General features: G+C 50.4%; 1 protein-coding gene and 1 pseudogene across 1 annotated transcript; both read left to right on the top strand.

The window, feature by feature from the left end:
* The first annotated feature begins 719 nt into the window (after nucleotides 1-719).
* Nucleotides 720-1,601, top strand: LOC111169679 (myeloid-associated differentiation marker-like). Its single transcript, XM_022564043.2, has one exon. The coding sequence runs from the start codon at nucleotides 735-737 to the stop codon at nucleotides 1,599-1,601; it is 867 nt and encodes a 288-aa protein (XP_022419751.1). The 5' UTR covers nucleotides 720-734.
* A 6,956-nt stretch (nucleotides 1,602-8,557) lies between these two features.
* On the top strand, nucleotides 8,558-21,602 carry LOC149750002 (myeloid-associated differentiation marker-like; annotated as a pseudogene).
* Nucleotides 21,603-21,934: the final 332 nt, after the last annotated feature.

Genomic DNA, 21,934 nt, shown 5'->3' on the forward strand with positions numbered 1-21,934 from the left:
GCCTTAGTTTTCTCATCTGTAAAATGGGGTTAGCAGTACAATCCACAGTCCCTTTTCTGAAATCCTTGGGGTCAGATATGCTCCAGAATTCAGAATTTTTCAGCTTCAATCATGTAACTTGGTGTATCTACTCTATAGGACATAACACCCACTGGGGTCTGAAAGCACCTTGTAATCAAACACATTAGTGTTTCTGACACTGAACTTTTGAGCAGTCACACTACATAAAATAAAGACCATAAATTGTCTTGTGTCTGTTCAGTTCAATTTTTGTTGCCAAACAATTTTTTAAAAAATTTTTGTTCAGTCTTCAGAGCCTTGAAGGGTTGTGGTTACAGATAAGGGTCAGGCTACCCTGTGTCTCTGTAGATAACGGCATGCAGCACAAAGAGGTAAAAAAATGTTCATGGTTTGATGCCAGACCAAACACAGCTGTGAACCTTGGGATAAGACAAGTCTCCTGAGAAGGCCAAGGGTGATGGGTGGGGAGAATCATTCTGGAGCAGCAGTGCCATTACCCAAGTGTGTGGACAATTGGTTCGAACTCCAGAGATCTTGAGCCTCAGCCATCACAGACCCCTGAGACTTTCCAGGCGTCTGATCAATCCTCCTCCAGAGCTGAATCTTCCTCTGGTGGGTCCTCGGTGAAGACCACTGCCATGTTGGTGGCAGTGACCAGTAGGACCAGAACGACCACCACGTAATCGTCCGCAGGCCTGGGCTCCTCAACCATTATGGGTTGCTGCCTCCGACGGCTGCAGCTGCTCTCCACCTGCGTGGCCTTCTCCCTGGGAGCCAGCGTGGGCACCTGGAAGGGGACCATAGGTAACTGGTCCATGTTCATCTGGTGCTTCTGCTTCGTCGTGACCCTCATCAACCTCATAGTCGAGTTATGTGAGCTCGAGGATCACTTCCCCTTCTCCTGGGACAACTTTCTCATCACCTGCAACTGCTACTCTGCCCTCCTCTGCCTCTCGGCCTCCATCATCTACCCCACCACCTACATTCAGTTCTTGCCCGATAGCCGCTACCGGGACCGCACTATCACCTCCACTGCATTCTCCTGCCTCGCTTTTGTGGCTTATGCCATGGAAGTGGCCTGGACTAGGGCCCAGCCCAACATGATCACAGGCTATATGGCCACTGTGCCAGGCCTGCTCAAGGGGCTGGAGACCATTGTGGCCTGTGTCATCTTTGTCTTCATCAGCAGCCCCTACCTGTACCTGCACCAGCCGGCCCTCGTGTGGTGCGTGGCCGTGTACTCCATCTGCTTTCTCCTGTCATCTGTGGCCCTTCTGCTGAACCTGGGCAAGTGTGACAACAGGCTGCCCGTCCCCTTCCCCATTTTCCAGGTTGTGCTCACTCTGCTGTCCGTCCTCCTCTACGCCACCGCTCTGGTCCTCTGGCCGCTCTACCAGTTCAACCAGAAGTTTGGCGGCCAGCCCCAGCGGTCCAGCGATGTGAGCTGCAGCGATAGACTCACCTCCTTGGTGTGTACCTGGAACCAACGACTGGCTGTGGCCAGTCTGACAGCCATCAACCTGCTGATTTATGTGACTGACCTGGTGTTCTCGGTCCACCTGGATTTTGTCAGTGGCTGAGGCTTTGCCCAGGGGCTCCTGATTCCTCTTCTCACCTGAAGTTCGTTTCCAAGCCCTGACGTCCTCTGATGTGCTCCTCCTGGCTCCCCTCTCTCCCTGCTCACATCCTTCCCCAACCATCTCGCTCTCTTTTCTGCTCCCTTCCCTCCTTCTGCTCTGTCTCCTTCCTGTTTTGTGTGGTTGCCCACATTCTGTTTTGCCTCTTTCTCTTTTCACTCTCTTATTTTCTACATTTTCTGCTTTTTGGCCCTTTTCTGGTCGTTTTTGTTTTCTCGTCTCCTATGTCCTGACCGCCTCTTCCCCTTTTCCTTCTTCTGATCCACCGGGACCCTGAGCTTCTTCCTTCTCTGCCCACCGCCCCCGTCCCACCTCCTAAGGTGCTGACTCCGCATCACACAGCCCTCTGTGCAGCTGTTCACACCCTGGGCCTCCGGAGGGGCCTCACAGCCAAAGCATGCCTGTGCCCCTGGTGGCGGCTTCGTTGGCGTGTGTATATGGGTTTGGGGTGTGCCGGTGAGTAGGTAGGGATTGGGCCTCACTTCCTCCCAGTGGAGGGGGGTGTACAGTGCACCTTCCCTTTATTTAAAAAAAAAAATCTCTGGAGGGCAATAATTTCCGGTGGTCAGGAGGCTTAAAGCAGAGACCCTGGGTCCCTAGGCCCCAGCTGGTGCTCGGCCCTACCTGACACTGGCTCCAGAATTTTTCCCGGCTTACTAAAACCCACCTCCTAGAGGTCATCTTAAAAGACGCAAGGGTTGAATGCCTTCCATCTGAACTACTCTCTTGGGGATCAAAATAGGAGCTGGCAAAAAACTGCACGGTCTTGAAGACAACTGTCTGAAGTATTTGTGAGGGGCAGCGATGTGGCCCTCCTGCCTCAGAGTTCAAAACAGCATGTCCTGCCTCTGCGGGGAGAAGAAAATGGCCATGGCCAGCCTTAAAGCTGATGTTAGACTGGAATTTTTCTTTTTTTGTGTGTGGTCAGGAGGTCAAAAATTACTGGATGGCCCTGTTCTTTTTTTTTTTAACAAAGATAAGATTGAGTTTAATTGTTTGTCTTTGGATTTTTTTTCTTTTTTTAAAAAGGTATCTTTATTGGAGTCTAATGGCTTTACAATGTTGTGTTAGTTTCTGCTGTACAACAAAGTGAAACGGCTATATGTATACATATATTCCCCATATCCCCTCCCTCTTGCACCTCCCTCCCACCCTCCCTATCCCACCCCTCTAGGTCATCGCAAAGTATCAAGCTGATCTCCCTGTGCTATGCAACAGCTTCCCACTAGACTGCCCGTTCTTAAAGGCAGAGTTTCTTTTCTATTTTGGAGGGGAAGGTGGGTTGAATGGGTGGGGATTTCCGCTGCTGCAGTCAAAGGAATTGCAGTGCTTGAGTATGTGGTACACACACGTGTTTCTGTATGTCAGTGTCTTTTTGTTTCTGCTTCCTGCTTCTCTGGGACTCATGCATAAAGTGACCTATATAAATGTAGAAATATATAAATATATATATATATATATTTTTTCTTTTTCTTTTAATAACCTGGAGCTTCTGGTCCCCGTCAGTCCCTGCTGTCAATCATAGAGAGAAATCTTGTCCCTTCTGCCACATCCATAACGTTCTTTTTTGAAAACCTCAATACAAAGATAAAAGAAAAAAAGAAAACAAAAATGAAACCAACAAAATCCACATATCCTAACTGCCCCAAGTTTGACTAGAAATCAGAAGCAGCCTAGCTTTTAAAGGGGCCTTGCCAGCTCCTCGATGCCTCTCTTTAAAGGTGTGTGCTTTGTGCATACTGAGTGTGTAGTTGTGTGCGTGTGTCAGTGGGCATGCATGCATTAAGACCAGCAGCCCTTTATATAACTGTTGGCAGGGAAGTCACCCCATGCCTTCTTCCTCTCCTGTTTTCAGCCACAAAGGCTCAGAGTCCAGCATCCTAGTGTCACCAGGGCCAGAGAAGCCAGGCAAGTAGAGCTGTGGGGAAGAGGCAGGGGAAGGACCTGCACTGCTGCCACTCACTCCTGTACTGGGATGAAGCAAGAAGCAGGCAAATCTTAAGAAGGAATGAAATAAAATTCTTATTTTAAGACGAGACAAGAAAAATTTATTTGGCCAAATTCACTTAAAGCTGGGTTAAAAAGTTAAACAGATTTCTTTATTGCAGGACTTCTTAGGACCTTGTATAGATTAGTATGCATTACAAAATTACCAAAACAGGTATATAGCAGTAAGTGATTCCCAAGCTTATGTGATCAGGAAACTCTTGTTTTTCGTGGAACACATGGACTAGTGCTCCATGGGATACCCTTTGGGAACCATCCGTCACATCTCCCCCCCACACCCGGTCCCCAGACTGGTTCAACAGCTTGGCTTGAAAGACTCTCACAAAATCAGCTCCCACAGTTGTCCATCTCCTCTGGGGCAGCTTTCATTCCTTAGGGGGTGCAAAGCCCACTTGCCCTGCTCTCTGGACTTGCACAGAGCATTGCAAACCCTGTTCATCTGGAGAGTTCTCTGAAAAGTTCTCAAGTGTCCTTGTGTTTCCTGTCCTTACGTGCGCTAGACTGAATGTCTCTGCATTAAGTCAGGTGCTCCTTCAGGGCAGGAACTGGGCTTTGCTGTGGGATCTGCAGTGCCCAACACACAGTAAACACATGGTAAATAGTTTTTTAGGACAGAGATGAATAGAGCCTCCACAGTTCTCTCACGCACACCTCAACTGTGCCCCCATCTCCAGACCTTCCACGGTTCTGGCTGCCTGTGTTGATGGGCTGTGGAGTCACACATGGTGGCTCACATGTTTCCTGTGACATTCAGTCTCCAATGCTCATTGCTCCTTGGATACTTGACTCTCCAGATCCCACAACTCTCTTACACGTAATCTCACGATGGCATCTTGATCCCTCCTCAACGCCTTTGCACAAGCTGTTCCTCTGCCTGGGACATGGCCACCTCTTTATCAGTCTTCAGATCTCTGCTGAAATGTCACCTGTGTAGAAGGATCTTCCAAAAGTACATCTGCCCATCATGCTACGTCCTAAGACCCTGTTTGTTCTCTTCATCGTGCTGGTCACTACCTGAAGTTTTCTTGTAACAGTATTTAACAAGTTTATGGGTTTGTCATCTGACGCCTCCACCAGAGGTTCCACGCAGACAGAGGTCTAGTCTCTGCTGTCACCTCTGTGTCTCTGGGCCAAGTCAGTCCTGGGCATGGTGTGGACACAGTACATTTTGGACAAATGAACAACTGAAATCAGTAATCATTGGGGGAAGGGGGTGTTCTTATCACATGAACACAAAATGATAATTATTACAATAAAGGGGGTGGGAGGAAACTTTGGAGGCGATGAATATGTTTATGGCCTTGATAGTGGTGATGGTTTCATGAGTATATATTTATCCCCAAACTCATAGAGTTGTATACATTAAATATTTACATATGTTTACATGTCAATTATATCTCAATAAAATTGCTTCTTAAAAAATAAAATGTAGTTAAAAGTGCTACACAGTAACATGGGAAAGTGAGTAGAATATTTAAAAGACAAATCACATGTAGCACAATTATAATAATATAAAAATAAGTTTTTATGTTGAGATAAGTTACAAAGAAATACATGTTTCTATTACTTAAAAAAAAAAACAAACCATCAATCATGGAGGTCTTTTCATCCAAGATGGCTCAGACTCTCTTTCCACATTTCATCATAAACGCTTCTGTCACTGTTCAGTCAGACTTCCAGGGGCAGAGCGAGGCTTTGAGTCGCTGACGTTCTAACAGAGACTGATTCATGAGGAGCCGCCTCTGGCTGCCTGGCCAGCTCCGTGCAGTAGAGCCTGTGAAAGACCCTTGTCATGTTTCACCGTGTGGTCCTTCACTAGGATTGGCTAGACTGACTGAGAATTTTAATTTTTTGAAAAAGTTCAAACCATCTTGAAACACACAAGCCAAGCATCCAGGTGCAGGTGGGAAGGATGAGCATGTTTATTGGGAGGCTCCTCAAGGAGATGCAGAGGCAGGAACCCAGGCTGCCTCCCTGATCCTCTGGCTGGTGTACCCCTTTCCTAGACTCCCTTCCCAAAGCACTCAGTACCCGGGTGCCCAGAGGGAGGGGCGGGGGTGCTGGGAGCACCTGGCATGGGGTCTGAGAAGGTTAAGGGAGCAGGAGGGAGATGTGAGGCTACAGTTGCCCTGGGGGACATCAAATGTCTGGCACTCTTGGCCCCTCCCCATCATCAAGACCAGGTGAATGCTTGTTCCCTGAATATTTCATAAGTCTGCCCCCATTTTCCACCTCTCAAAGTGTCTTTGCTCAAGGCCCATCATTACACACCCCGACTGTGGAATTAGCCCGGAAACTGGCCACCCAGCTTCTTGGCCGGCCTCCATTCTGTTTTCCTCCTAACGGCCAGAGTGACATTTCCAAGGTGGGAATGTGATTTATCAGCCCCTCCTTACAGAATGTCAGTGAGGCATCATCACTTACAGCTAAAATCCAACTTATTTCTCAGGTGTTCAGGCCCATCCACTTTGGACCCTGTCTGCTGCACCTGCAATACCTCCCTTACTCCCTGCCTCACTTGTTGTGCTCAGATAAGACCTAGGAGTTTGTGGTGACCTGCCCACACCAGGCTCCTTCACAGAAGTGTCAGCCTGGGAGCAATGGGAGATGGAGTTGGTGGAATCCAGTTAGGCTTCCTGGAGGAGGTGACTAAGGGTCAAGTCTTAAAAGACAAATAAAGGTTAACAAGGCAAAGAAGAGAGGAAGAGTTTTGGGTTTTATGATTTGCTCAAGGATCTCATGAATCTTCAGCGGTGAAGCTGATGTGACTGCGGCTTGTGTGTGGGAGGGGGAGGGAGAAGGGAGAATTGAGCGTGGCCAACTGGAGGCCGGTCTATATGCCCACTTGGGTCAGGAATGAGGCTGTGGGGTGGCACAAGGTAAGGAGTTGGAGCTGAGACACTTTGGAAAAGCCAGGACTGTGTGGCCTGCAGCCTCAGAGCAAGAGTAGACAAGGAAAACCATGTCCTTCAGCAAGAGGAAATGTCGAGGCTGATATCCGCCTCCACTGGAGGTTTGGATTTTTTTTTTTTAAGTCTCCACAGAAGAAATCAAAATCGCAGGGCTTCAGTTCTTGTGAAGTGGGCCCAAATGTGCATGATCTCTGAGGTCCAACAACTCTAACCTGGGAAATTAACTCAATCAGTGCCCAACAGACGACTGGCCTGGAGGGTCCTGAGCAGAAGCAAGTGCAGTTATTCTGGGTGAAGCTCCTAACCCAGGCAGCAGGATCCTCCCAGGAAAAAGGGGTCCTGTAAAAGGGGGCTCTGAGTTTGATGACAAAGTACACGAGGGAACAATCCACTGTGAGTCACAAGAGCTCCAGTGAATAGACACCAACCTGAAAGAGAAAACAAACAAACACACTTAATACAATTAAGCACATTAGAAAAAGACACCATGAAGAGAAGACAGGAGGATTTGAAAGAGAACCCTAATGGGTTGAAGAACGTCCTCCTAAAATTCATGTCTACTCAGAACTTCAGAATGTGGCCTTATTTAGAAATAGGGTCTTTGTAGAAATGATTATTTAAGAATCTTGAGATGGAAATCATCCTGGATGGAGGGTGGGCCCACAATCCAGTGACTAGAGTCTTTAAAAGAGAAAGGACAGAGAGATTTGCACACACAGAGTTGAGAGAAGATGAGCCCGTGAAGGTGGAGACAGAGATGCAGTTAAGCGGCCACAACTAAGGGGCCTCCAGAAGCTAAAAGAGCAAAGGAATGACCCTCCCCTGGAGTATCAGAAGCAGCATGGCCCTCCTGACCCCTTGATTTCACACTTCTGGCCTTCAGGAGGGAATACATTTCTGTTGTTTTAAACCGCCAAGCTCGTGGTAACTTGTTGCAGTAGCCCTAGGAAACAAAGATGAATAAAAAAATGGAAAATAGAGTCTTTGTCATATTTTTATAAACTTCCAGAAAAGCTTGCCCACTTCTGGTTCCAGAGCATGGTGGTCACATGGATCCAAGGACCCCTTGTCCTAATCCTGTGGTGCCCCAGAGTGTGAGACTCACAGGGTAGGATCCACTAATCTAGAGAAGGGTGGTCGGTCTAAAGGCCCACAGGAGCCAGCGGGGGAGGAGGTAAGTAAAGGGGATGGAGACGACTAAGGCCCACTGGAGAGGACCACCTGCATCTGCCGGGGGATGGTAGAGAAGCAAGATGCACTGTGCATGACACGGTCTCCTGTTTATAAAATGGGAAAAAAATTTACAGATACCCCTGCAAACGTGTGCATAAATGTACACGCATGTCTAAATATGATTTCAGAGCATGTGAAATGTGTTGAAGGCTGTATATGAGGTTGAAGACATGGATGCTCCCTGGACGGAGGGGTGGACACTCCTATTAGCAGGGAGGAAGGCTGGCCATGCCGAAGGGAGGAAACTGGGCACATGTGATGTGATCATATTCCTGCTTTATGTCAATTATACATGAGAATAAGAAAATATAGAAAATACTAAACAGATATGAAGAATGAAAAGCAATATAAAGTAAAGGGGGTAGCAGCTGCTCAGCTCCAGCCACCAACCCACCCCCCCCTAGAGAACATAGCCCAGTGCCACAAGATCACATCAACATGCCTGGCTGCTGGGCAGGCAGGGTTCAGCCACATCTAGGATGTGCTCTGACGGAGGCACCATTTCCACGCTCACAGATTAGAATGGTGGAGGTGCTGATGGGAAACTCAGGCAAACCTGTTGCTTTACAGGTGGAGGTATTGTGGCTCAGAGAGGGCACATGCCTTACCCAGGGTCACATAGCTGGAACCCCCATGCCTCTCCTCCAAGCTCTGCTTCTGTGGCACTAAATTGATCCAAAGTTGTCATTTAGCCCTAAGCCCTCACTTTGTGGAGGTAGGTTGGGAACAAATTCGGGGACAGAGAGCATGACACCCTCAGCTGCCCTCAGAGCCAGTGCCCCTACCCCACCCCTGGCAGTGCCCACTGGAAGGCCAGCAGGCTCCAGGGCTCCACTGGCAACTGGGGCTGAAGGAGCCTTGTGAGTCCAGGTAGGTTCTCGGGGTTTGCTCTGTGTTTCTCTTTCTAGCCACAGCTTTTCCCAGGGTTTATTATCAGCAAAGGTGACAAGGCCCCTGATGGCAGGAAGCTGGCTGCAGGCTCAGGCTGCTGACCCTTAAGCCCTGGGGGCACCTCTCGGCCAATAGTCCCTTTGAAACAGGGCAGCTGTCCCTGAGGAGGGAGCGGGCCGGGGAGGAGCTCTCAGTCCCCCACACCCTGGGACCCTTGCAGGAGGCCCTGTGTGAGGCAGGACTGCAGCCCTGCTGGCGGGACTGTCTTGGGCAGGTGACCTGGGCGATTCCCTGGTCTCCATGGTCCTTGCCACGCTCGCCACGTGTCCCCTGTCTCAGCCCTGAAACCCCTTTAGGCCCCCGTCCTCCCTCTTTCAGTTCCACTCCAGGCCCCTCCTCCATGGGGAAGGTTGGCTCCATGCCTGCATCCCTTCTGGGTCAGAACACACCTACTGGGTTGCCTCAGGGCCACTCAGACCCCGGAAACCTCCCCAGCTCATCTCCACTCTGCCGCCCCCGCCCCAGTCCCAAGTGCATCCTCAGGGCTGTCACCTGCCAGAGGGCCAGCAGGTGCCTCCTCTTTCAGCTCCTGCCCTTAAGAGGGGGCTTATAATCTGTTCATCCTCCACCCCCTCCCTCCCTGGGATGCCCTGAAAGCCTCCACATCAGCATCCAGACGCAACATCCTTATGCATTTCCACTCCCTTCTTCCCAGCTTGGAAGCTGCTAACCACTCTCCCAGGCCAGAAGAATCCTCACTCAGGTAGGACTATTGCTAGATCCTTCCAGACTCGCACCTGGATGGCAGCTTTAGAGTTTAAAAGCCAAACATATGTTAAGTTATTCTGTGGTTCCCCCAGGATGCTCCACCTTGGAGTAATGCTGGGTTGGTGTCTTTTTTCCCAAATGGAGAAGAGTCACACGTTAAGACAAAATTGGGGTGTGGGGTGTGGGATTCAAACAGTTCCTGCTTCCCATATCATCTTGTCCCCGCTGCCTTGCTCTTACACCATGGCTTATCTCTGTTCACCCCTGAAGCTGCTGGGTCACCGGGTGGGGCTGGGTCGCCTCAGATGGCAGCTCCTTCTAGTGACGGCTGCAGGGAGGAAAGGCCGGGACACATGTCTCTTCAGGTTGCTGTGGAAGGAGGCCATGGCCCTGAAGGTGTGTCCTGGGTCCCAGAGCCTGAGTTTTGGTCCTGGGCTCCCACCCACATGCCCTGCTGAAATGCTGGGCTGTAGAGCAAAGGGTTCAAACTCACAGCTATGGCACGTTTATCTGGGGCTCCCACTTTCTAGCCATGCAATCTTAGGGAAGTACTGAAGTCCCTGAGCCTTAGTTTTCTCATCTGTAAAACGCGGTTAGCAGTACAATCCATGATCCTTTTTCTGAAACACTTCAGGTCAGATATGATTCAGAATTCAGAATTTTTCAGCTTCAATCATGCAACATGGTGTATCTACTCTATAGGACATAACACCCTACCGGAATCTGAAAGCACCTTGTAATCAAACACGTTAGTGTTTCTGCCACCGACCTTTTGAGCGTTCACACTAAGTGAAATAAATAAAAAACATAAATTATCTCACATCTGTGCAGGTCAAATTTTGTTACCAAATGAATTTTTAAAAAATTCTTGTTCCATTTTCAGAGCCTTGAAGGGTTGGGATTGTAGATAAGGACCATCCTAAGCATCCTGTCTGCGTAGATAATGGCAAACGGCTCAAAGGGATTAAACAAATGTTCATGGTTTGAGGCCAGACCAAACATGGCTGTGAGCGTTGGGATAAGACAAGTCTCCTGAGAAGGCCAAGGGTGGTGGGTGGGGAGAGTCATTGTGGAGGAGCTGTGTTGTTACCCAAGTGTCTGGGCCATTGGTTCAAACTCCACTGACACTGAGCCTCAGCCGTCACAGGCCCCTGAGCCTTTTCCAGGAGTCTGACTCCAGAGCTGGATTTTTCACTGGCGGGTCCTCAGCAAAGACCACTGCCGTGTCGAGAACATAGACCTGCACGACCATCACGACCTCCACACGGTTGTCCTCAGCTCTTTGACCATCACGGGCTACTTGCTCAGCCTGCTGCAGCTGCTCTCCACCTGTGTGGCCGTCTCCCTGGTGGCCAGTGTGGGCACCTGGAGTGGGGCCAAGGGTATAACTGGTCCACGTTTGGTGCTTCTGCTTCGTTGTGACCTTAACATCTTCATAGTTTGGTTACGTGGGCTCCAGTCCCGCCTCCACCTCTTCTGGGACAGCCTTCTCGTCACCTGTGCCTGCCATGCCACCCTCTTATGCCTCTCGGCCTCCATCGTCTTTGCCATCACCTACATCCAGTTCTTGCCTCACAGCCCCTTTCAGGACCACACCATTGCTGCCACTGCATTCTCTTGGATGGTTTCCGTGGCCTGGACCTGTGCCCTGACTGGCGAGTTCTCCTGCTATATGCTCACCTTGCCAGGCCTGCTCAACAGGCTGGAAATCTTCATGGCCTGTGTCACCTTTGCTTTCATCAACAGCCCCTACCTGTATCAGGAGCAACCGGCCCTGGTGTGATGCGTGGCCGTGTACCCCATCTACTTCCTCCTGGCAGCCACGGCCATCTTGCTGAACTGGTGCAACTGGAACAACAAGCTTCCTATCCCCTCCCCCATTTTCCATTTGGGGCTCACCCTGCTCTCCGTCCTCCTCTACACCTCCGCTGTGGTCCTCTGGCCACTCTACCAGTTCGTCGAGAAGTTCAGCAGGCAGCCCCAGCGATCCAGTGATGTGAGTTGCCATGATAGACTCACCTCCTGTGTGTGCGTCTGGGAACCATGACCGCCTATGGCCATCTTGACAGCCATCAACCTACTGATTTATGTGGTTGACCTGGTGGATTTGGCCCGCCGGTTTTTTTTTATCAGGTTCTGAGGCTCTGCACAGGGCTTCCCGATTCCCTCTTGTCAATGGAGGTTTCTACACCGAGCCCTGACGTCTTCTGATGTCCTCTTCCTGGCTCCCCTCTCTCCCTGCTCACATCCTTCCCCAACCATCTCGCTCTCTTTTCTGCTCCCTTCCCTCCTTCTGCTCTGTCTCCTTCCTGTTTTGTGTGGTTGCCCAGATCCTGTTTTGCCTCTTTCTCTTGCTGCTCTCATCTTTTCTACTTTGGGGCCCATTTTTGGTCATCTTTGTTTTCTCGTCTCCTGTGTCCTGACCGCCTCTTCCCCTTTTCCTTCTTCTGATCCACCGGGACCCTGAGCCTCTTCCTCCTCTGCCCACCGCCCCCCTCCCACCTCCTAAGGTGCTGACTCCACATCACACAGCCCTCTGTGCAGCTGTTCACACCCTGGACCTCCGGAGGGGCCTCACAGCCAAAGCATGCCTGTGCCCGTGGCTGTGCCTTCGTTGGGGTGTGTGTGTGCAGGTTTGGGGTGGGGGGTGGGTAGCTAGCCACTGGGCCTCCTTTCTTCCAGTGGAGGAGGGTGTACAGTGCACCTCCCCTTTAAGTTAAAAAATAAAAAAACCCCTAGAGGTCAATAATTCCCAGTGGGCGGGAGACTTAAAGCAGAGACTTGGACCACTTGGCCCCCCCGTCGTGCTCAGCGCCACCTGAGATTGGCTCCAGAAGTTTTGCAGGCTTACTAAAACCCACTGCCTAGAGGCCATTTAGAGGAAGCAAAGGGTGGATGCCTTTCATTCCAACTACTCTCAAAGGAATCAAAAAAGGAGCTAGTGAAGGACTGCAGGGTCTTGAAGACAACTGTCTGAAGTATTTGTGAGGGCCAGTGTTCAAAACACTGCTCTCCTGCCTCAGCGTTCAAAACAGCATGTCCGGGGCTTCCCTGGTGGCGCAGTGGTTGACAATCTGCCGCCGATGCAGGGGACACGGGTTCGAGCCCTGGTCTGGGAGGATCCCACATACCGCGGAGCAACTGGGCCCGTGAGCCAAAGCTACTGATCCTGCGCGTCTGGAGCCTGTGCTCCGCAACAAGAGAGGCAGCGACAGTGAGAGGCCTGCGCACCGCGATGAAGAGTAGCCCCTGCTCGCCGCAACTAGGGAAAGCCCTCGCACGGAAACGAAGACCTAACACAGCCAAAATAAATAAATAAATAAATAATAAATAGCATTCCCTTTAAAAAAAAAAAAAAAAGAATCCTCCTGCCAATGCAGGGAACATGGGTTCGAGCCCTGGTCTGGGAAGATCCCACATGCCATGGAGCAACTAAGCCCATGTGCCACAACTACTGAGCCTGCATGTCACAACTACTGAAGCCCGTGAGCCTAGAGCCCGTGCTCCGCAACAAGAGAAGCCACTGCAATGAGAAGCCTGCGCACCACAACGGAGAGAAGTCCCCGTTCGCCACAACTAGTGAAAGCCCATGCACAGCAACGAAGACCCAACACAGCCAAAAATAAAAACAAATAGATAAATAAATTTATAAAAAAAAAACAAACAACATGTCCTGCCTCTGCAGGGAGAACAAAATGGCCACTGCCAGCCTTAAAGGTGATGTTAGGTTGGGTTTTTTGTTTTGTTTTTCTTTTCTTTTTCTGGTCAGGAGGGCAAAAATTTGTGAATAGCCCTATTCCTAAAGGGGAAGTTTCTTTTCATTTTTTGTTTTTTCAGAGGGGTGGCTTTGGAGGGTGGGGATCGCTTCTACCATAGTGAAAGGAATCGCATGGCTTGACTGGGTGGAGCACACAGAGGTGTGTTTCTGTGTGCCAGTTGCTTTCTCTGCTGCTTTGTGCTTCTCTGGGACTCATGAATAAGGTGATCTATATGAATGTATAAATGTATATATATATATTATTTGCAGGAGCTTCTGGTTTGCATCAGCCCCTGCTGTCAATCATAGAGAAAAGCCTTGTCCTTTCTCACATACGTAGTTTTTTTTAACCTCAATATAAAGATAAACAAAACAAAACAAAAAACAAAAAAAAAATACCCCAAATCAACAGATTCTAATTGACCCAAATTTGCCTAGATCTCACAAGAGGCCTAGCAGATTTCCCTCCTCACCCAAATCACCTTCTATGGGAGCCCCTCCCACTGTCTCCACACCCACACCTGAGCCAGAGCTTAGGGAGTGGCCCATCCCTGGGAAACTAGAGGTTGGGCCCCATCCCAATGCCCAACATCCTGTCCGCTAACTCTTAAAAGGCCTCTGCCAGCCCCTGGATGCCTCTCTTTAAAGGTGTGTGCCTGTCTGCCTGCTCAGTGTGCGCGTTTGCCTGTGTATGTGCATGTATGTCCGTGTGCACACCGACATTGGCACCATCAGCCCTTTACAGTAACTGGTGGTTGTGAAGACACCAAAGCCTTCTTCCTCTCCTGCTCTCAGCCACAAAGCCTCAGCATCTTTTGAGTCACCAGGCCCAGAGGGGCCAGGCAAGCAGAGCTGTTGGGGGAGGGGCAGAGGAAGGACCCCCCCACTGCTGCCATTCACTCCTGTACTGGGATGAAGCATGTGATCTTCACCTAGTGGCAGGTTAGGTGGAGGGGGAGAGCTCCCAGGAGGGGGTCCCCATGACAGGCAAATCTTAAGAAGCAATGCAGTAAAATTAATATTTTAAGGCAAGACAAGAAAAATTTCAACATAGAAATTTTCTCTGCCCATTTGGGGCTCCTCCCTCCCCTCTGGTGTGCATTGTGCATCTGCATTGTGCCTTAACCAGACCTCCCTAAGGGCAGAAATACCTGCTCCACAATAAAGAGCAATTTTCTTCTTCTGGCCTCAGCCATGTAACTCCTTAGAAGATAACACTACTTCCTTATGACCTGATTAATGTCACAGGCTATATTATTTGCACTCTGCCTTTTTTACAGGATAATTGTTTCTTGCATTAACAAATGTGTGATTGAGTCTCTGATAAAAATAATGATGACCAGGTGACTTGAAATGATCGAACCTATGTACAGTCTATAAGACCCATGATTATAATAGTGACACTCTAGATTTGGAAAGGAGCAACAGGAGGGAACCATTTCCTGGAGCTGACAGACTAGTAAGACAGCTGGTCCAGAGGATTTTGGCTACTGTTACCAGGACTAGGTGAGTAACAGCATCTTGAGTGCCCTGAAATGGGCATTCCTAGCGCCTTGGGACAAATTTGCGAAGAAATGCCTCCCAAACCCTGGTCAAAATTAAGGCCGAAAGGGAGAGGATTGTGAAATAAAAAATGTTGCCCACCACCCAGTTCTGCAAGAATCAAGTCATTAGCCACTGCAGTCGCTGACCTACAATCCACCCTGAAGGGAATGTAGGTCGAACATCAGGATGAGACACAATGATCTGGGAACACTGGCAGAACTGGCCATCAGATAGCCAGAGTTTTTCAGGAGATATTTTTATGAACCCAGTTTCTTGCATCTTCCCATACTTAGAAAAGCACTAAAACCATTAATTATGGTCTCTGGTCCTTTCGAAGACCAATAACTTTGCCAAGATGTGTGATTGGTTGCATGTACTCCTTCCCCCAAATCACATACATACTGGGCTCCTGCCTTACCTGTTCAGAACAGTTCTCAGAGCTTTCTGAAGTACTGTCTCTTGGGTCATATTCCTCAGGCTGGCTCAAATAAAATTTTCCATTTCTTTCTTGGATTGACTACTGATTAATTTTTCATCAACAAAAGCTAGTATGCATTGATCTCCCCCCACTCTGTGTGCAGGAATGTCATATTCTTCTATTTTCCTGAATCAAATTGAACATAGCCCTGGGACCTCACTGCCCAGGAGGATGGAAATATCTCTGTGGTTTAGTAAAAGAATTGCCAAGGATGTGCTCACCTGAGGCGCTCATTGTACAAGCCTCATGGTTCATGAGGGCAGCAACTCCATCCCTCTTATTTGGTGGGGGTTAAGGGTCATTTGTCACAATTCCAAAGCAAGGTCCAGTCCTCTCACTATGGACCTCAAAAGAAAATGTACAGGTCCCCTGCTTAGTTCAACCCTCTTGTCACAGAGAAGGTGCAGCTGGATCCCAGGGAGGGGGCAGGATTTGTCCAGAGTCACACTGTGTTTGGCAGAGTCAAAGACAGGACCCAGGTTTCCTGGTTCCCAGGCCGGCTGCCTTTCCACTGCCCCACGTTGCTTGTTACAAGTGTGGCAGCAGCATCCTCCAGGCTGGGCTTATGCCCCATCCACCCTAGTTCTGCCACAAACCTGCCACGTCACCCTGAGGAGGTCACTCACTGCTGGGTGAGTCAGTTTCCTCATCTACAAGATGGCGGAGGGGTTGCCAGAGACCCCTGGTCCCCTCCCAACCCTGCCTCTTCCCGGTGCCCCTGGACTGTGCCAGTCTGGGAGACTCAGATGTGGAGGTGGAAGCCAGCTCCCTCCCCTCTGTCCACCATCTGCTTGTTTCCCTCTTGGCTGTTGCACCCTGTTTATTGGTTACATCCTTCCTGATTAGACAGACCCTCCTTCACCACAACCTCTGCTTGGCAGTAAACATACTTCTCTTTCACAACATGAGTTTCCTCAGTCACTTACCGGTAGTCAGACTGTCCAGTGATTCTTTTCAAAAACACAAACTGCTTCCAGGTACCTCCACAGTCTGAGGTCCCCCAGACGCCCTTGTTCCTGCACATTCTTGACTTCCCACTTCTTCAGAATCCAGCTCAGCAGCCCCAGTGCTCTCGCCCTGTTTGGGGACCTCATGTTCCTTTAGGGAACGCAAAGTCCTTTCTGCTGGGATACAGAGGGGCTGATCCCAAGCAGAGCAAGGGGAAACGGAAGTCCAGAGTGAGAGAGAGGCAGATCCAGGGTCCTCGGCTGGGTCCACAGTCACTCGTGGTCCTGCCTCCGGTGAAGTGGCCCCACTGCCCTGGTCTGGTCCCCCTGGGGATGAACCGTGAGTAGTCTGGAGGGCAGAGCCCAAGAGATCTGGTTTCTAGTTCCAACTCTGCCCCAGGGTAACTCATGACCACAGGTGAGTCTAGTCCCTGCTCTGAGCCTCAACTTCCCACTCATAAGGTGAGCAGATTGGGCTAAAATCGTGGTCTGGAGCCCTAGGATTCTGGTGAGGCAGTGGGGTAGCAAGTAGGGTTTTGGCCTCACCCAGCACCTTCTCTACCCCGAGCAGCCTGGCATGAATCAAGCTCCACCCAAGATCTCATTTGAAAATAAGATTGGACACAACCATTGCTCATCTTTAGGACGCTGGTTCATAAACCAAGGTACAGACAGAAGAGGGAGTACTATACAGCTGGAAAAAATGAGGATGCTCTCAAAATAATAATAAGGAAATATCTCCAGGATATATTTACTCAAAACAGCAAGATACAAAACGATGTCTAGTATGCTATTTGTATGTAACAAAATGGGGAGAAAAAAAATTAACCTGTATAAACTTGATCTGCATCAAGAAGCACGGGAAGGACTCCCGTGAGTGCCATGGAGCAGTTATCTGGTACTGATGGGAGAGGGGAGCTGAGGGGAGAGTGGAGGGAGCCCCAGGTAGAAGCAAGGTTTCTCACTGTATGGCTTTTTAGAGCATTTTGATTTTGAAACATGTAAGGAAATTACTTTTTATGACAACAAAATTTAAGTTTGAAAAATATACCATGTGGAGAAGAAGGGTCAGGGAAAGGATAGTTGGCCAGATGGTCTCCATATGCCCTGCAGCCTTGATGGACAGGCTGGGGGAGGAGCTGAAAGATGCCCACACATGCCTGTCTGCAAAGGCAGAGGGATGGGAGGCCCCTTAGGTCCCGGGGTCTGGGGCAGAGGAGCTGTGGCACCCAAGCCCACCTGCTGGGTGGTCAGGGCCTCCCCCAGCCCTTTAGCACACACAGCTGATGGACAAGCCCCCGGTTCCAAGGCTCAGGCCCTTTCCTAGCTCTCTGCCTGGCCTGGGCTCCCTGTCTGCGGGGCAGCGGCCAGAGCCGCCCCACCCAGTGGGTGGAGCCTCCTCCACACAGCGATGACTCCAGCTGACGCCAGCCCCAGACTGTGGCCTGAGCCGCGTCCAAAACAGAGTCCAGGGCACAGATGTTCCCATTTTCTGGCTCTGGACCAGCTTCTTGGAAAAATCACGGAGCCGGCCTTCCTCAATTTACCTTTGAGTGGAGAGAAGAGGGACCCTTTTCTCCTGCGGCCTCGGGCACCTGGCTCTCTGCCCTGGTTGGGGGCAGCAGTGCTGGCTGCCAATCCATGCGGCCCTTGTCTGTGTGGCTGGCTCCTGTCTGAAGGTCCCTGTGCAGAAGCGGGTGGGTGGAAAGAGGATGGTGAGGTTCCAATCAGCTCCTGCCAAAAGTCTCCACACTCCTGGCATTTTCTGGCTGGCTTGCCAATAGGAAGTGGTCTGGCTGAGATGGGAGCGCTGCTGCAGGACCTATGGGTGGGGCACTGCAGTCACAGCAGGACACACAGGACCAAGGAGATGACTCCTGGAACCAAGAGAAGAGGGAAAGGGCTCAGCATTTACCGAGGTTCTATTACCTGCTGAGCTTTGCAAGGAGACAGACCTGTATTCAAACCCAGGCTCTGTCAGGGAGTAGCTGTGTGACCTTGTTTAAATTACATAATGTACTCTCTGAGCCTCAGTTTCATAATCTATAAAATGGGGATGACAATAATAGTATCCCTGAAGATGAAATGAAATAGAGGTAATAAGTCACCTAATCAGACATTTTGTACGAAAAAGTATTGGCTACTCTCTCCCTTTGGGTATAAATTTCAAGGTCAATGCCAAGCAGAGTTTAAGATCCAAACTCACATGACTGGGTTCAAATCCCAGCTCTGCCACTTACTACCTGTATGATCTTGGGCCAGCTAACCTCTCTGCGCCTGTGAAAATGGGCACAGTGAGTACATAGTTCACAGGGCTGCTGGGAAGAACAAATGAATCCAGGGCGGTGCTTGACCTGCAGTGAGCACGACACGTGTGACCTCTTATAATTGTTGTGTCATCGACAGCCCAGCTGCAGCCCAAGCCCTCATGGACCCTTTCTTAGCTGACAAAACGTGTGAGCTGTAATCTGAGGTCTCTTCCAGAGACAGCTGGGCTGGTGAGGGTTCGTCCTAGTTGGCCTTTTCTGGGTCTGCTTCTGACCAGGGGTGGGGAGATGGGGGATGGATGCTCAGGCCAAGCCCATCCCCTCACCTCCACTCCAACCTGCATCTGTTTTCCATAAATCCTTCCAGCGCTTTGCCTGGAAGGAGAGTGAGCTTCCTCAGGAAACGAAGTTCTCCAAAACCACCCATCTGGGCAACCAGGCTGCTCATGGGGTGGGAGTGTGGGTCCCTCTGGGCCTCCTTCCCTCCTTACATTGGCCCTGACAAGCCTCAGGGCCAATGACACTCTCTTAGCGCTACTGTCAAGGGAAGTCACTCCCCTTGTCCCAGCTGCAGCCGGCCTGCCCCTCAGGCTCCCGGCTGCCCACTGCTGCCAGCAGCACAGCATCCCTCAGGCCACCTGGTGACCGCAGTGGTCCAAGTCCGTGCTGAGCTGGGGCCAGCTGCCCATCAGCCCAGACCACCCGCCCCCCCAGTAACAGTCTTGTTGCTAGTCTGGGACCACTCCTTATGCAAAACGAAAGAGCTTGTGGTTCTTTCTGCCACTTTGGGCAGAAGGAGGCACTTCCAGAATATTCTGTTGCTGCACCCTGGCAGAGGCTGGCAGGGCCCCAGATTCCTCCATCATTTCTTTCACCCTCTGCCCCCTACCACAACACCCTGGCACCCCAGCTTTCTTCTTCCCCCCAAACTCAGTTTAAGCTTTGTTCCTGTTGTCAACCGGAACTTGCTCAAATATAGGCACATAAAGACACCATTTTCTATATCTTCAAGTAAATAGGGCAGGTCAGCCAGCAGCCCATTAGTAGGAAGCCATAACTTTTGTCTTGAAGTAAGCCTGATATGTTATGAGTATATTATTATGGCCCTCTTACAAAATAGAATGCAAAACTCTACATTTACTTTCAAGTAAAACAGGAGACTTCAAAGATAAACACTAGAATATAGATCCACCAAGTAAGGGTACTGTCTCTTTCGTTCATTAATATATTCTCAGTGCTGAGAAGAGGGCCTGGAACAGATGTTTGCTGACTGTATATAGCACAAGAGTAGAGCCTGAGGATCCAGGCTGGACCTCCTGACATATGCATTCCAGCCCTTCTGCCTTTAGGGAAAATGTTTGAGAATCAGTGATTCGTGTGTTATTTCATTTCATCCTCCTAACAACTCCAAGGTATTGTGTGATGCACACCTCCCTGCATGGATCCATTGAGAACCTGAATTCCCCACCGTATGTGAGGATGCCTCCCTCTTGTGAGTCTTGGTGAGAGACTGGGCCTCACCCTAATAAGAAACTTAAAAGGCCAGACAAATATTTGACCTGACCCACAAGTGGGGCCTGGACACACACCTAAGGAAGAGGTGACACACAGAAACCAGGTCACATCAGAATTCCTTCTGCCGGGGCTTGAAGTAGCTAGCACCCAGTGTGTGCTTCCAATGGCCAAGGTGCCTGGACCAGCCCGCCCAGCACCTCTCCTTCCTTGTCTGAGACTGTTCTCAGGCTGGTCCGTCCCTAATAATTCTCCAAGCTACCCAGCATCCTTCTAGTATAGTCGTTCTCTGCTTAAGTTGCCAGAGAGGTTTTCTGCAGGGAGTAATCAAGAATCTTCATGTCTAAAAGCAAGTACTGTTATTTCCATTTTCTGGATGAGGAAACTGAGGCTTAACAGTAGCATTGCTTGAGCACAGTACTAATTGTGCCAGGCTGTCCTCTGGTCTCAGTTCAGGGATGGGGGGCAGGTTAGGCATGTAAGGGGAAAGGCCCTGAGATGACAAAGAGGAATTGGAAGAGCTCTCAGTGGCTAGAGAGAGGGAAGTGATTAGGCTGTAGAAGTAGAAAGGGCTCAGAGCATACTGGGCTTTGGAGGTGACGCTTTGGAATTTGTGTTTCATCCTAAGAGAAGCCATCAAAGGTATCTTAGTTTTTCAGTCCAAAGAGAAATTGAGGGAAAGGATGGAAATAGAGGCATCAGCTGGAAGCTTATGGCAGGTGTCCAGTGAGAGGGATGAATGGATTACAAGTACATCTTTGTTCAAGGCTGCCTTTCACTGGGCAAGCCTCTGTGACCACCCCTCCACTTCATTGTCTCTGACCCTCACACTAACACTGGGAGGGTTATTATTACCCCCAATCTACAGATCAGGAACAAGAACCTCAGCAGGGCTAGCACTCAGGACCTCCCAGCCCAGAAACCACTGAGCGGGGCCTGGCCTCCAGCCCTCTGCCCACCAGGTCCTGCCCTTCCCTCAACTGCACCTCAGGCCAGGCTCCTGGGGCTTCCAAATGGCAGGGGAGCTTCAGCCGTGGTCGCTGTCTTCCAGCCTTTTCCTTCCCTTAGAGGAAAGATGCTAGCTCACATAGAAAGAACTTTTATTAAAAGTCTGCCCCTCCTTTCCGTAGACTCCAGTGAGTCCCGGGTGCAGTTAACTCTGAACCTCCAGGCCCGGCCAGCTCCCCCTTAGCCTGAGCTCTTCCTCCAGACGGAGGGTCTTGGGTGGGGGTCCGTCAAGCAGAACCGCTCCCGCCTCCACTGGAGGACACCTCGGGAGCAGAGCTGGGACTGGTTGGCAGGGCGGAGTCTGTATCCCTCTCCCTCTGTCCGAGCCCTAAACGCTGGGGGGATGGGCAGGGCAACGAAGAGGTGAGGATGTCCAGTCTTGAGCGAGGGACCAGCTTAGTGCCCTAAACTCAGGTCCCCAACAGCACCCCCTGGGCTCCCCAGCACCTTGGAACAAAGGCCAGAGGTTCTGCCAGGAAACACAGCACATCGCTTGAACTCAGGGTGCTGGGCCCAGGCCAGCGTTTGCCTTTTCTTCCACGTCTCAGCAAAGCTACTCAAACTCTCTCAACCCCCAGCAGGAAAAGCATATGTTCTTTCCATATAGAGGAGAAATTGTTCCACGAGTGAGTAAGGTTCTTGGGCACGGAGCCAGGCTCAGCCCGCAGCATGCTGGGCAGGAAGCAGGCAGCATTCGTACCACTCCTGGAACCAGACTGGGCTGCATCCTCACCTTCCAAGATCTTTGGATGGGGCCGGGCTCTGGGGAGCAGGGGCGGGACGTGTACCTGAAGACAGTTTGCAGGTCAGGGTAGAGAGTCCTTTCCCTGCATAGAAGCTCTTTTCTCCATTCGGGCTGGGCTGTGGGCGGAGGAGGGAGGGAAGGAGGGAAGGCTATGGGGTTTGAGAGGGGCGGGCGCCCTTTCCAATCCCTTCCTCATTCCAGCAGCA

This window comes from Delphinapterus leucas, chromosome 2, assembly GCF_059928025.1.
Source record: "Delphinapterus leucas isolate spDelLeu-1000000601 "Yukka" chromosome 2, BTC_Dleu_Yukka2, whole genome shotgun sequence".
Classification (NCBI taxonomy): domain Eukaryota; kingdom Metazoa; phylum Chordata; class Mammalia; order Artiodactyla; family Monodontidae; genus Delphinapterus; species Delphinapterus leucas.